Source organism: Xiphophorus hellerii, chromosome 6 (assembly GCF_003331165.1).
Source record: "Xiphophorus hellerii strain 12219 chromosome 6, Xiphophorus_hellerii-4.1, whole genome shotgun sequence".
NCBI classification, from domain to species: Eukaryota; Metazoa; Chordata; class Actinopteri; order Cyprinodontiformes; family Poeciliidae; genus Xiphophorus; species Xiphophorus hellerii.
The window spans coordinates 4,454,719-4,470,951 of NC_045677.1; the positions used below are offsets into that span (position 1 = coordinate 4,454,719).

General features: G+C 42.3%; 1 protein-coding gene and 1 long non-coding RNA gene across 2 annotated transcripts; both read right to left on the reverse strand.

Annotated features, from left to right (window-relative positions):
- Positions 1–7,289: 7,289 nt before the first annotated feature.
- On the reverse strand, positions 7,290–8,417 carry LOC116721638 (uncharacterized). Its single transcript, XR_004339632.1, has 3 exons — positions 8,171–8,417; positions 7,909–8,097; positions 7,290–7,724 (listed from the first exon to the last, which is right to left on the reverse strand). It is a non-coding gene; the product is annotated as an uncharacterized LOC116721638 (long non-coding RNA).
- Positions 8,418–10,664: 2,247 nt separating this feature from the next.
- LOC116721610 (complement factor H-related protein 1-like) lies at positions 10,665–15,868 on the reverse strand. Its single transcript, XM_032565480.1, has 7 exons — positions 15,616–15,868; positions 15,314–15,496; positions 12,786–12,965; positions 12,487–12,675; positions 11,170–11,334; positions 10,987–11,012; positions 10,665–10,872 (listed from the first exon to the last, which is right to left on the reverse strand). The coding sequence occupies exons 1-7, from the start codon at positions 15,671–15,673 to the stop codon at positions 10,801–10,803; spliced, it is 873 nt and encodes a 290-aa protein (XP_032421371.1). The 5' UTR covers positions 15,674–15,868; the 3' UTR covers positions 10,665–10,800.
- Positions 15,869–16,233: the final 365 nt, after the last annotated feature.

Below are 16,233 nucleotides of genomic sequence, written 5' to 3' on the forward strand. Positions count from 1 at the left end.
TGGAATAACAAGTGAAGAAATAGTCAAATGTACTTCAAAGCATAACTTTCACTGTGGCAAACAAACCAGATCAGCAAAAAATCTATCAGAATGTTTACTGCCCGTATGTGAAGCTGGTTTCCTGGACGGCTGTGATCAGAGGTCAGGCTTGAGCAAACATCAAACATGTGGAAAACATGTGGAAAGTTTAATTTCAATGACTTTAGTGAACTCTTACTTTTTATATGCATTGATTGTGACTCTCTAATTCTGGTGGAAACTTCAACATCCATGTTTACAACTCCAAAGACAAAGGGGCAAAAAAGCTGTGATAGACCTCAAAACTTTGGTTTGACTCAACATGTTGAAAAGGCAACACACACACACACACACACCCCACACACACACGCAGTTATCTTTGCGGGGACTTTCCATTGACTTCCATTCATTTCTACAGCCTATGTCTTACCCTTATCCTAACTCTAACCATTACATACCTAACCCTAACCCAAACCAAAACTCAATTCATACCTTTGCTCAGGGTTAGGGTTAGGGTTAGACCCCTGACCCAAAAACAGCGTTTCCCCTTGTGGGGACCAGGCTTCGGTCCCCACAAGGAGCAGTGTGTCCCCACAATGCAGTATATGTCAGGAAAATGGTCCCCATAAGGTATTAGAAACAAACGCGCGCACACACACACACACACGCACCCACACACACACACACACAAGGACACACTCTGAATTTGATTACCAGTAATGCTCTGAATTTGATTACCAGTAATGCTGTGGATCATCCCAAGGTCTCTGTAATAATGTTGCCCTGTCTGATCATTTCTCTGTTGTCTTTGAAAGTATATCTGTTGACTCACTTAGCAGAAGTCATTACAACATGTTTACAGTAGACAACACAGCAGAAACGTTTGCTTAAATTTACTCTTCCTCCTTCCTTTTATCATTTTCATTCTAAAATTTCACACATCATTTATTCCATGTCTCCAGTTAAAGTGAAGAAATCTTTGTGTGGAACTGCTCTGCTGGTAAAATGTGAAAGAAACCCTTTTATTAAAGGGCCGAATGTAGGTGGCGTAAAACTCAACTTCACTTTTATTGTGAAATCAACAAAGAAAGTATTTATCACCCAACACTAAAATATGCAAAGGAAACGTTCTTTGTGGAAATCAAATACTTCATCAATGTTGGTGCCGTGTCCGCCACAGTGGTCAGGCTCACACACCCTCCTCTGACCGTACCGCCTAAACGCCAACGAACAAAAAACAAACATAAGGTGTGAGGAGACAAGGTGACTGAGGCTGCAGCCATGGGAGGTGCTGGCTTTTGTTAAATGTGGAAGAAAAAAAAAAAAACACTAGGAAAGTGGAGGAAGAAAAATCATACGAGGACACAGAATGAGAATTAAAATAAAAAACACCTGTGATGGAAAAATTACATTAAGGTCACATCTGCTAGTCATGTTATAGGAAATGCTTATGAACTCTCACCAAAAGAACTATTTGGGTTACATGTAGAAGGTTGGAAGTTGTTTTCTACAGCTGCATCAGAACCAGACTGTCTCACCCCTTGTTGTTAATTCTTTATCTTTGGTATGAAACTCATGTGTTGTCTCTGCCTGACAGAGCTTTTCACCCAGACCTGCTTCATTACTGATTGTCCTACAAGCTCTCTGTATTGTGCACAATATGTGAATAAACCTGATTGAGTGATTTCACCTGAACAGTGCTTGGAAATAGTATGTTTTCCACGACACACCTGAGCACAAAAAGCAACATACAGACATCACAACATAAAAATTTTAATGGGTGAGGATGGAGTGGAGGGTTATAGCTTTGTGCATGTGTGTGTATGCATATGTGTGTTTGGGTGTTCCGTAAACACTGACTTAGATAGACTCTCCCAAGTGATGGAGTGTTCATCATCCTCAGCAGAGTCTGATTCAGGTCCATAGATGTCCTGTGGGGAGGCAACGGGCAGAGGGAGCAGAGCATCCTGTTCCTGAAACATCCAGGAGAAACTGAGCCGGCCAGCCTTCCAAGGCCGCCACAGGGGGCGACAGATCAGATAACAACAATTATTTTGGTCAACTCTGTCTATTTCCATCTCCCTTAAAGTTTCACTGGTAAATCTCAATGGTGACTCTATAACAGCCAAACCCCTCTACAGTGGCATGTTGCACATAGTGCATACTCATTTTTCCCGCCACAGCAGTCATATTTAGAAATCTTAGTTATTGTAGCCTTTTTATTTTCGCAGTCTGCCAATAAACATGTGACGAGGTTTAATTGCTGTGATATTGATCTTATAGAGACCATCAGTGAAACTTTAACCTCTTTAACAGCAGCGCTGGATATTGTTCATATTTATGTTACTCATAAACTGTTCTTGTGAGCAAAACTAACCAGGAAAATGTATTCAGTCAGTCCATTAAACCGGGACCGTCAGTGGATTTGAATTCCTTGAAAACTTAACTGGACTTTCACTTTAGAGGTTAAATCATCGCCCGGAGAAAGTTGGGCGGCTCAGTGGCTCCGCTCTGCAGAGAGCCTGATCAGGGTTACAGGATCGGCTCCAGCTTCCATGAACAGCACCAGATTTCACACACGATAAGAGTCCAAAATCCTTTTTAACACGGTGTGAGGGAGAACAAAACAAAGGATGCCCTGAAGTCCTGTCGAAATATTTTATTTTAGACAAAGTCAAGCATTTTATATTTACTGTCAACCAACAATCAACAGAATTTAACTAAAAAAAGAAAAAGTTTCCTTCCAGGTGTTTCTGTCAGAAATATCTCTGATGTCACTTCATTCTCTGCTTGCGGTGGATGAATCCAAAGCCAGGAAATGTTATGGCGTTATGGAAAATCTGCAAAGATTCTAATAAGAAGACACAACAAATAAACTGAATTTAGGAATGATTAACATTTCAGCAGACAAACTGTCTAAGAGTGATGTGATTATTGGAGAGATGTGTCCAAAAATAAAACTTACTCGATTAATTTCGGTGATGTGGCAACCTAGAAATAAACACACAGAGGTCATTTATAAATGTTGGATTTTTGAGGTGCCAATAAATTCATAAAAACATTGATGATTGTATTTTTTTGAATTTCACATAAAAATGAATAAGGAAATGAGTCATTTTAAAAATGTTTGTAAATTAAAAAACAACTGCTTTATTAAAACTTCTTTAAATTTTAATAAAGCTTTATTTAAACTTCTCTTGGTTTCATGTTGTTTTTAGATCAAGAGAATCAACGAATTGCCAAGTCAACTTCTTCCCTGAAACTAGATTGAAATTGAATTTAAAATTTAGAGCAATGTTTTACTTTGGTTTTCCTGTTTAAAGCCTTTTAACTAAAACAAATTACATCCTGCCTGTTAGACATCGTAAATTACCTGGAAACAAAATAAATTTCTATATCACGTTACTCACACTTGGTTGCTTCTATTCTTCCATTAGAGCACCTAGCAAACATCGAGTAATCCCGCCACAGTGTACAATCAATCTCCTTTGTCTCTCCATCATTTATGCTGATCTGTGAAGTTGCGCCAATATTCAGTCCTTGCAGATCCAACACACAGGGTAGAGGGGCAGGATCTTTAAAGAATCAAAAGATCAAACTGTTTAGAAAAAAATATATGAACAAAATATCACATTTTATTCACATATCTGAACAAAATCAGAACTAGATGGTTAGTTGTGGCCCTGAGTCACAATTACAACAGATGAAACCAAAAAGAGTCAAACAGCATGTCGCTGTTACAATATCCTGACTGATGATTTATTTTGACTCTAGGAACATTTTCCAGGAAGTAGCATGATGTATATAAACTAGATTTGGGGCCTGATTGCTAGTTTGTAGTTATATGTACAAAATGTAGTTGGAGTTGTAATAACTACAAGCCAGCAGACTCTACATTGTTCCTCTTTACATTCCCCCATCAGCTGATGCAGCGGTGGCCTGTGACGTCATCTGCTCTACCGCAGCCAAACTCCAGACTCAACACCCGGACGCCTTCATGGTCATCACAGGTGACTTTAACCATGCCTCATTGGACAAAACTCTACACAACTTCCAGCAGTATGTTGACTGTCCCACCAGGGAAAAAAAAATTCTGGATCTGCTAATGCCAAAGATGCATACAGCGCCACAGCCCTGCCCCCCTTGGCAGGTTGGACCACATCTTGGTAAGGATGACTCCCAAGTACGTCCCTCGAGTGAGTAGGCAGCCTGTGCGCATCAGGACGGTGAGGAGGTGGACACAGGAGGCAGCTGAGGCACTGCAGGACTGCTTTGGGTCAACAGACTGGGATGTGCTCTGTGGGCCTCATGGGGAGGACATCGACAACATGTCTGACTGCATCACGGACTACATCAGATTCTGTGAGGACACTGTCATGCCAGCCCGGACAGTGCGCTGCTTCTCCAACAACAAACCCTGGATTACCAGTGACCTGAAGGCACTTCTAAACAATAAGAAGATGGCTTTCAGGTCTGGAGATAAGGAGGAGCAGAGGAGAGTCCAGCGTGAACTCAGAGAGACACTGAGGACATGCAAGGACAACTACAGGAGGAAGCTTGAGTCCAAACTCGAGCAGAACAGTGTGAGAGATGTATGGAAAGGAATGAAGCACATCGTTGGGATGAAGGGGAAGGACACACAGACATCTGGGAGCCTGGACAGAGCAAACCAGTTTAACCAGTTTTTCAACAGGTTTGGCTCACCTTCTGCTACTCCCCTACCACCACCATCCCCCCACACATCCACACTGCCCCAAGTTGTTCAACGCACCTACCGGCATTCTCCTGCACACCACCTCTCCTTCAGTCCCTCATCCCCCCCCTTCCCCCATCTCCACTGCAGACAACAACACCTACCCCCAGCTAACGGTGACTGCAGGCCAGGTTAAGAGACAGTTGGAGCGATTACACCAGGGGAAGGCTGCAGGACCTGATGGCATTACAACACGGATCCTGAAGACCTGCTCCGGCCAGCTGGCCCCTGTACTGGCACACATGTACAACCTGAGCTTGAGGCTGGAGAGAGTCCCGCTGCAGTGGAAGACATCACATGTGGTTCCTGTTCCCAAGAAGCCAAGGCCATCCGACCCAGAGGACTACAGACCAGTTGCTCTCACATCTCATGTGATGAAGATCATGGAGAGACTGGTCCTGGCCCAGCTGAGGCCTCAGGTGAGGATGTTTCTAGACCCCCTGCAATTTGCCTACCAGCCCCACTTAGGAGTTGATGATGCCATCATCTTTCTGCTGCAACGAGCACTGTCGCACCTGGATGGTGGAGGAGACACTGTGAGAATCACATTCTTTGATTTCTCCAGTGCCTTCAACACCATCCAGCCTCTGTTACTGGGTGAGAAGCTGCGGAGGATGGGTGTCAACGACTCAGTGATCTCCTGGGTGACTGACTACTTGACAGGCAGGCTGATGTGGTGGTCAGTGACGTAGGAGCTCCACAGGGAACTGTGCTTTCTCCCTTTCTCTTCACCTTGTACACCACTGATTTCCAGTACAACTCTGAGTCATGTCACCTACAGACGTTTTCTGATGACTCAGCGGTTGTCGGGTGTATAGGGGATGGAGGGGAGGGGGAGTACAGGACACTGGTGGACAGCTTTGTGGAGTGGTCTGAGCAGAATCACCTGAGGCTCAACATTAGTAAGACCAGAGAGATGGTGATTGTGCACTTCCCTTCCTATTGTGGTTGTTGCTCATCTCGAGTTTAATTAAAGGCTTAACTCAGTTCTTCGTTTCTACAGCCATTTATTGTGGACACGTCTTACAACGTCCCAAAAATGCCGTCAGAACTAAAAACAAAAGGTAACACAAACCCAAATCAGTTCACAATAAACTGAGCACCCACATAAACAAAAGATACAAATAAACAAAACTGTACCTCATTAGCCGCACTGACTCCAGAGGAACAAAGCTTCAGCTTCTTGAGCTTGAATGCCCCACGCGGCTCCAAGTGCGCCAGCCAATGCTTCCCCGAGCAACACATGGTCCGCGGAACAAAACAAAAGGTCCCCCCACATTTGAAAGTACACTCAGCCGAACCCAACGAGCACCAACACAAATTCACCAAAACTACCACACACACCAAACCCAATGTTCAATATCAAATAAACTTCAACCACTGCCACCCCAAACCAAACAATAAACCAGATGCAGTTGTCCCTACAGCAGCTACAATGGTTCTTTGAATTTTACAGTTTTTTTTAAACATGGAACAATAAAATGAATTTTGTGGTGGAATGAAGTCTCGTTCTCATTGGTTACGTACCTTACCTATTTCCTTGGGCGCAATTCCTAAGGTGGCGCTGTGACACCCTCTGGTTACCCTGCTTTGAAGGGCAGAGTAACAGCTTCATACCCTCATGCTGCCACAATCGTATGGCTAGCTCGCTGATACTGTCTCTTACTCTGTAGTTGTGGAGTCACAGTGTCTGGAATCATGAGCGCCCCCTCCCATGAGACAAGAGAACTGCCTGCCTCACCTCGAATCTGTTCTCTGCTGTTTCTGAGCGCTCCTCAGCACACAAAACACGTTACACACACAGAGACAAAAAACATTTTACATTATATATATTAGCTAAATTACGGAAAATTGGTTCATATATTGTTTTTTTTAACCACTCTATTGGCGGCGTACAGACAGGACGAACATGCTCCCATAGAATGGCAGTTACCAAGAGGTTGATCAATCCCAGGTGAGGCTCAGCTCGCTGCTGCCTCACCGGCTTTGCTACTGAGCATATTGTTAACGGGGCCCGCGGATGGATTGTAAAGGTGCAGGATAATAAGCTCTCCAGGAGGGAATAATGTTAATCCTTCTTTAATGAAGATAACCGGACAGGAGTACAGCTGGGTGGTTTATGTGCTCTAACGCCGATGCAGACGAACTTTATATGTCCACACCAGAGTCAGCGAGCATCCAACAGAAAAAGCAGTCCCACCACCAAAACATTCCCATGGAACACACACCCACTGCATGCAGAGTTCCGTTAACGAGATAAATGCACAGTGACGCACCTAAATCGACCTAGCAAGCATGGAAAATAGTGCTGGCATAAGCAGAAACATACAGTACAAGTACTAAAATAGGAATGGGACATTGCTAAAATTCAGCTATTTTGAAGAAAAAATAATCAGAATTGATTAAGCTAAACGAAAAATAGGTACTTTATAGTACAAACTACAGGGTGAAAATAGCAATATAAATTACTTTATCATATTTTTCTATGATGACAAGTGAGGCTCTGCCTCACCCGCCTCCCCTGACCGCACGTCACTGACATACATGTACATATATATATATACAGTATATGTAGGAATTTTTAAGAGGTTTAAAGACATTGTCTCCTTTTCCATCTACATAACAGTTACACACTACATTGTCTTGGTTAGGAAACAAAAACACATTGTAGTTTGTGATTTTAACTGGACAAAATGTTAAAATATTTGGATTATAAATATTCTTGGCAGGTTCTGTATATGTCTGAAAGTTCTCCACCTACCACATGTTGGGACGTCTGTCCAAACTCCAGCTCTACAGAAGACAGATTTCTTGGTGGCTCCTTCCTTTGTTGTATATCCATCCTTACACTGATACACCACTTCTGTGTCTTGAGTAAATACGTCCTGAAAATCCTGATTAATTATGGCGGCATTGGATATTCTTGGAGGCTCGCGGCAGGTAGGAGGATTTACTGTAAAGAAGAAAATTAAACACATAAGCTTTTTGAGTAAAATATCAAAAGTCCCAGATTCCATTTGAAAGAAGCACAAGAAGATGAGAAACCTGACCAAGGTTCTGTTTATTGCTCAGTTTTAAAGTAAAATGCATAAACGTATTTGAAGAAAATCTTTTCAGTGGAAAAATGTAACACTTACTAATACAGACTGGGATACCAAACCATAAACCATTGAAACATGTGCTTGTTCCCCACCAGCCTCTTCCTCCTGCTTTGTATCCATCATTGCAGGAATAACTGATCTTTGTTCCATGAGGATATGATTCCTGCACCGAGAGAAGAAAACCTGCATCCAGGCTTGGAGCGCTGCAAGGCTGTGGACCTTGAGCTGATTGTCCACAACAGACAAAAGTCAGACACAACTTCAGGAATACGCCATATCAGATGTTCATTATACTTACCTTGCAGCAGTCCAGGAACCCAAAGCAGAAGAACTAATTCAAGACACCTCATCCCCATGTTGTCAGGAATCAAAATCACCCAGAGAATGAAGAGTCAGGGACCAAGCTCAGTTATTTATTACTGAACATTTCTCTGGAATAAGAAGTGAAGAAATAGTCAAATGTACTTCAAAGCATAACTTTCACTGTGGCAAACAAACCAGATCAGCAAAAATCTATCAGAATGTTTACTGCCCGTATGTGAAGCTGGTTTCCTGGACGGCTGTGATCAGAGGTCAGGATTGAGCAAACACCAAACATGTGGAAAATATGTGGAAAGTTTAATTTCAATGACTTTAGTGAACTCTTACTTGTTATATGTATTGATTGTGATTCTCTAATTCTGGTGGAAACTTCAACATCCATGTTAACAACTCCAAAGACAAAGGGGCAAAAAAGCTGTGATAGACCTCAAAACTTTGGTTTGACTCAACATGTTGAAGAGGCAACACACACACACACCACACACACACACACACACACACACACATACCCACACACACCCACGCACACACACACACACACAAGGACACACTCTGAATTTGATTACCAGTAATGCTGTGGATCATCCCAAGGTCTCTGTAATAATGTTGCCCTGTCTGATCATTTCTCTGTTGTCTTTGAAAGTATATCTGTTGACTCACTTAGCAGAAGTCATTACAACATGTTTACAGTAGACAACACAGCAGAAACGTTTGCTTAAATTTACTCTTCCTCCTCCCTTTTATCATTTTCATTCTAAAATTTCACACATCATTTATTCCATGTCTCCAGTTAAAGTGAAGAAATCTTTGTGTGGAACTGCTCTGCTGGTAAAATGTGAAAGAAACCCTTTGATTAAAGGGCCGAATGTAGGTGGCGTAAAACTCAACTTCACTTTTATTGTGAAATCAACAAAGAAAGTATTTATCACCCAACACTAAAATATGCAAAGGAAACGTTCTTTGTGGAAATCAAACACTTCATCAATGTTGGTGCCGTGTCCGCCACAGTGGTCAGGCTCACACACCCTCCTCTGACCGTACCGCCTAAACGCCAACGAACAAAAAACAGACATAAGGTGTGAGGAGACAAGGTGACTGAGGCTGCAGCCGTGGGAGGTGCTGGCTTTTGTTAAATGTGGAAGAAAAAACAAAAAACACTAGGAAAGTGGAGGAAGAAAAATCATACGAGGACACAGAGTGAGAATTAAAATAAAAAACACCTGTGATGGAAAAATTACATTAAGGTCACATCTGCTAGTCATGTTATATGAAATGCTTATGAACTCTCACCAAAAGAACTATTTGGGTTACATGTAGAAGGTTGGAAGTTGTTTTCTACAGCTGCATCAGAACCAGACTGTCTCACCCCTTGTTGTTAATTCTTTATCTTTGGTATAAAACTCATGTGTTGTCTCTGCCTGACAGAGCTTTTCACCCAGACCTGCTTCATTACTGATTGTCCTACAAGCTCTCTGTATTGTGCACAATATATGAATAAACCTGGTTGAGTGATTTCACCTGAACAGTGCTTGGAAATAGTATGTTTTCCACGACACACCTGAGCACAAAAAGCAACATACAGACATCACAACATAAAAATTGGATGGGTGAGGATGGAGTGGAGGGTTATAGCTTTGTGCATGTGTGTGTATGCATATGTGTGTTTGTGTGTTCCGTAAACACTGACTTAGATAGACTCTCCCAAGTGATGGAGTGTTCATCATCCTCAGCAGAGTCTGATTCAGGTCCATAGATGTCCTGTGGAGAGGCAACGGGCAGAGGGAGCAGAGCATCCTGTTCCCGAAACATCCAGGAGAAACTGAGCCGGCCAGCCTTCCAAGGCCGCCACAGGGGGCGCCAGATCAGATAACAACAATTATTTTGGTCAACTCTGTCTATTTCCATCTCCCTTAAAGTTTCACTGGTAAATCTCAATGGTGACTCTATAACAGCCAAACCCCTCTACAGTGGCATGTTGCACATAGTGCATACTCATTTTTCCCGCCACAGCAGTCATATTTAGAGATCTTAGTTATTGTAGCCTTTTTATTTTCCAAGTCTGCCAATAAACATGTGACGAGGTTTAATTGCTGTGATATTGATCTTATAGAGACCATCAGTGAAACTTTAACCTCTTTAACAGCAGCGCTGGATATTGTTCATATTTATGTTACTCATAAACTGTTCTTGTGAGCAAATCTAACCAGGAAAATGTATTCAGTCAGTCCATTAAACCGGAACCGTCAGTGGATTTGAATTCCTTGAAAACTTAATTGGACTTTCACTTTAGAGGTTAAATCATCGCCCGGAGAAAGTTGGGCGGCTCAGTGGCTCCGCTCTGCAGAGAGCCTGATCAGGGTTACAGGATCGGCTCCAGCTTCCATGAACAGCACCAGATTTCACACACGATAAGAGTCCAAAATCCTTTTTAACACGGTGTGAGGGAGAACAAAACAAAGGATGCCCTGAAGTCCTGTCGAAATATTTTATTTTAGACAAAGTCAAGCATTTTATATTTACTGTCAACCAACAATCAACAGAATTTAACTAAAAAAAAGAAAAAGTTTCCTTCCAGGTGTTTCTGTCAGAAATATCTCTGATGTCACTTCATTCTCTGCTTGCGGTGGATGAATCCAAAGCCAGGAAATGTTTCAGCGCTTCGGAAAATTTGCAAAGATTCTAATAAGAAGACACAACAAATAAACTGAATTTAGAAGTGATTAACATTTCAGCAGACAAACTGTCTAAGAGTGATGTGATTATTGGAGAGATGTGTCCAAAAATAACACTTACTCGATCAATGGTGCTGATGTGGCAACCTAGAAATAAACACACAGAGGTCATTTATAAAAATGAATAAGGAAATGAGTAATTTTAAAAATGTTTGTAAATTAAAAAACAACTGCATTATTAAAACTTTGTTAAGTTTTAATATACCTGGAAACAAAATAAATTTCTATATCACATGTTACTCACAGTCGGTTGCTTCTATTCTTCCATTAGAGCACCTAGCAAACATCCAGTAATCCCGCCACAGTGTACAAACAATCTCCTTTGTCTCTCCATCATTTATGTTGATCTGTGAAGTTTCGCCAATATTCAGTCTTCGCAGATCCAACACACAGGCTGAAGCGGCAGGAACTTTAAAGAAACAAAAGATCAAACTGTTTAGAAAAAAATATATGAAGAAAATATCACATTTTATTCACATATCTGAACAAAATCAGAACTAGATGGTTAGTTGTGGCCCTGAGTCACAATTACAACAGACTAAACCAAAAAAAGTCAAACAGCATGTCGCTGTTACAATATCCTGACTGATGATTTATTTTGACTCTAGGAACATTTTCCAGGAAGTAGCATGATGTATATAAACTAGATTTGGGGCCTGATTGCTAGTTTGTAGTTATATGTACAAAATGTAGTTGGAGTTGTAATAACTACAAGCCAGCAGACTCTACATTGTTCCTCTTTAGATACGATCCAGTCACTTCCATTTCCAGTCATTTCGACCACCAGAACTGGGACGAGAACAGGCCCAGAAATCTGTCGAGTTTTTTTTTAATAGTTGAATATTCCCAGTTTTTTGTTTCAGTAACCTCTCACATTGTGAAGGAGAGTAATGTTGTGGTTCAATCAAGTGACCCGAAAAACTTTACTCAAGAATATACATTTTTGGAACCTTCTATTTTCTGCGGTGCGTCTCCACTGTAGAGTCCACAGCCAGGCTGTTCATATTAATGCCACATCCTGATGCTGAGAGACTTTTACTGCAGGAGCGCTGACTGACTGGCTCCACTGACAAAAATAAGGGCCATCGTTCTTTAGTTCCTGTAACAGATCAACCTGTAACGGTGATTACACTTAAAACTCCTGCAGTCACATTAAACCTTGTGGAGAGCGGTTACCATAACAACACGTTGTGTTCACTTGCTAAAATATGTTTACATTGCTGATTTAAAAGGAATGCTTTACACACCAACAGCGTATTACACATTTGATTTAATTCACTGAGTCAGTTAGCTGATTTGATTAATCCAACTCAATGTAAACCCCGTTGAACACTGAAGTTCATCATGAGTTACTGTTTAAATTTAGTGGGGCGTTTTTTAAACAAAGAGAAAGCAGGATTGATGGTGTGGTAACCATGGCTCCACCGCTGTTAACACCAACCCAACTCTTTCTGCAGCTTTTAAAACGCTGTTTAGTTTTGACCTGATCGTCTCATTGTAGCTCCAACATGTTTCGCTCCTGCAGCAGAATATGTTAGTTGCAATGTCTTTGTCCACTTACTGCATGGTTGTGCTTCAGTCCAGGTTCCGTTTTGGCAAGTAATAGTTCCTCTGTCATTTGCTTGGCGTGTAATGTATCCATTTTCACATTGATACTCTACGCGAGAGTTAGGGCCGTAAACCTCCTTGGGTTCCTGAATGATGACTGCATGGGGGATTTTATCAGGCTCATTACATGTATTATTGCTTCCTGTAAAATAAAAGTGCGATCTTTAGGACAAACACAAAAGCTAGTATTGGTTCTTTAATTATTTGCTTGTGTCCCTTTAATATTTCAGCTCAAACATCTGACGGACTCACTCTCACAAACAAGCGGGGGAAGCCATATTCCATTTGAGCATTGAATTCTGCCGGAGAGGGGTTCCATGTTAAACCCATCTTCACAGGCGACCGTGATCTCGTCTTGGTTTTTATACAAATCCCTAGGTGCTTCTTCGGGCTTCCCATTTTCAATAGAAGGTGGAAGGCAGGAGCTACTATCTGAGAAAGGTAGGAGTTAGATAATTAGTTTGAAGATACTAGCCACAGTCTGCATGCTGTGTGAGAGTGACTTAGTATTTTTGCTTTGTATTGAGAGGATCTAAGGCTGTCAGTATAAGGAGTAGATAAAGAAATGTATATATTGTAGATTTAATGACTGTCAGGAAATCCAGCGCCCAATTTAATTTAGCTTAATTTATGGAATTATATTTTTTCAGTTTTACTAGTTTATTGTTTTTGTACTTTAAAAAATAAATTTCTAATGAAATGAGTAAAATTCATTATTTTACATTTATCATTTAAATCTGGTTTGTGGTTCTATTTAGCTACGACACCTTCCTGGAAGGGGGACAATGACTGGGGTCCTTTAGATCAAAGGTCCCCAACCTTTTTTATTTTTATCACCTCAAGGCTTTTCAATTTTACTGCGTGGGGGGCGGGAGTGGGTGTGAACCGTGAGAGAAGGCTTCTTCATGTTGGTGTGTCCGCTAAAGCCTAGTCCACATAACTGCGTGGGACGATCATGGCACAATTTTACATCTTTTGCCCCAATTTTCCCCTTACGACAATCTTAGAACGTTCCGAGCTTGCGATAATCGTAACCGATCATCCTGCTGTGTTTGGTGGGTTACGTGGGACGTCGGGACCGCGCCGATCTAAAATCGGCCCTTTTATCTCAGCGTGTGGGGTTTTCCCTCCCTGGTGAGCGAGAACGCAGCCTGTTGAATGGGACAGGTAGCCAATCAGAAAGCGCGGTGACGTAAGAACGGAGGAGAATCCCAAACAGCTGACAACGCGAGCTACGGGGGGCTCGGAGGGCCCCCGGCCCGGGCCGAGAGGGAGCCCGGATGGGAGGCAGAATATGAACGGCGGCGCGCGCGATCCGCGCCGAGTTACAAGGATCCAGAGGTGCACGAGGTGCTGCGACACGCTGCGCATGCGGCGCGTGCCTCTGCGTACCCGCTTCAACAAGTCAACCAGGCTTCAGGCTCTGAGTTGAAATTGAGTGTCAAAATGATGCGACCGCTCTCCGCGGTTCTGAACGGATTTGAATTTGTGTAGTTTCATCATTAGTGACCAGCAGCCGGATGTTTCTGTTGGTCCCTTGGTTTGTTTGGACTTCATGTCAGATGGATTTCAGAAGGACAGTCGCTCTCTGTGGTGGTGAAACTTGTAAACTCCGCTGTTGTAAAGTTAAATTATTATGAGCTTTATTATTTGGGTATAAAGGGCCCGGTCATTAGCCCCTCCCCCCCGGCCCGACTCTCACTTGTTCCGCTAGTGAAACAGCATGAATGTTTATTCAGCATTTCCTACAAAAAATAACAGAAATGATAAGGAGAGGAGTTGGAGCGAAATTGCTACAATTGATAAACCCGGTAACTTCTCAGCTGTCCATCATTAATGTGACATAAATCATTTAGAAAGCTGTTGATTCAGCCGGGGCTTGACGCTGGACACCAGCTGGCTTAAAATGAGTCCACAAACTATCACTATTCTACTTTGTCCTCCACGTTTGTTTATCGGAGGGTTTTACGGGATTTTCTTCTGAAATCGGGATGTTCCGGTTCGCGTGTGGCTGGACACACGAACCATCGAACCTCTTTTACTTTTATTGGTTCGTGTGGTGTGTGGTCACAGAGGTTTGGAAAATCGGCCGACGATTCTTAAATCGTGCCGCTCTGAACCAGACTAAAGACTCACAAGCTCCACTCCTCTCCCCTCGACCGCCGCCCTAACGCTCTCCGACTCTGGTCGCTATGGTAACGTTTACACATCCCTTCAAAATAAGATACAGATGCGCGACAAAAACTTTACTTTCGTGAAAATTTTTAACTCACAAATCAATGGGAGCTCTGAGCTTTTTTTTTTTTTCCTCTCTGCAACGTGATGGTCCCGGAAGAAATCCCACAATTCCGCGTCTTCATACGTTCGAGCGGGAAGAAAAACCAACAACCGTGGCGAACGATAATGAGGATTAAGTTGTTAATGTGCTTGGCTCCGGTCGGACAACAACTTTTAAAATCTAAAGACGCGCTCCGCCATTAGCATGCAAGAAGAAGCGCAAACACTCAGTCGGCTCTCTGTGTGCGACGTTATCGCGCCGTCTACTGCGCATGCGTTCAGGTCGTTTGCCCTTTCACGCCGAAGAATTGGGTCTCTTCGGGCTGCAGGGTGTGAACGTCGCTTAAGGACATTTTATATATGATATATATGCGACATGGGTCGCTGCAAAGAATATTGCTGTTCAGGACGCTGCCTGTAAACACGAAGCTTCAGTTCAGTAAAATCAACTCGTCTGCTGGTTTTTACAGTGTCACAAGCCCTGTGGGTAATCCGGTACTCACCTACACACCGAGGGGTATGAGTCCATTCGCCTTTCTGGCAGGTGCTTGTTGCCCACCAGCCCTCCGCCACCGGCTTAAATCCAGTTTCACAGCTATAAGTCAAGGTTCGTCCATTATTATATGTTTCTTGCTGTGGGACAAAATAGCCATTAGTGAGCGCGGGAGGACTACAGGTTATTTGAGCTGAAAGAAAGACACACACAAAAAAAATCAGTCAGTAAATTGTTCTGCTTTTTTTTTAAAATTTATTATTAACAAGTGGATAAAAATGAATGGGTAGCGGAGGGAAACGATGTTCTCACCGTGCAGGAGGCCAGGAAGCCAAGCCAGAAGCACAAATCCCAGATACCTCACACACATTTTGTCAGGAATAACAAAGTTCCTCTGTGGATTGGAACAAAATCCCAGCTCCGGACAGAAGTAGTTAATAATTATTCAGGGCAGACTTCCAAAAGTTAGGAAATCTGGAGTAAACAGTAGTTCTGCCAAAACGGTGCAAACAAATTTGTTACGACAAAAAAAAAAAAAAAAAAAAAAAAAAAACACTTGTAATGAATAAAAAAATATGTACTATTTTTTTTCTTTAAATATTTCTAAATTAGTTACAAAAAAACAAACAAATAAAATACAGGGTCAGATCATCTCCACATTGGGTTACTTATGCAATCATAATCCATTCTCCAAAAGCAGCTGGACGATGTTTTCTATTCGATCAAAGAGCTCAAATTTAGGACACCAAATTTCACAATAATTGCGTTCAGAGGTCAAGGTTGTTCCCCCCCCACGCAGCCAGGCCACCGTCACGCTGCCCAGCAGAAGCACCGCTCTGCTGGGAAAAACAGTTTAGAAAACAAACACACAATCAGTTCCGGGAACAGAGAGGGATTCATGTTTACTGCGTCTTTGTGTGTTCAGTTTTA

Bases quoted from the DNA above. Each gene is read 5' to 3' on its own strand.
- LOC116721610 (XM_032565480.1), bottom strand. From the start codon at position 15,673: ATGTGTGTGAGGTATCTGGGATTTGTGCTTCTGGCTTGGCTTCCTGGC. The intron at 12,966-15,313 runs GTGAGTACCGGA...TACCTTTCTCAG, and splicing joins TCATACCCCTCGGTGTGTAG to ATAGTAGCTCCTGCCTTCCA. The intron at 12,676-12,785 runs GTGAGTCCGTCA...TTTATTTTACAG, and splicing joins TCCCCCGCTTGTTTGTGAGA to GAAGCAATAATACATGTAAT.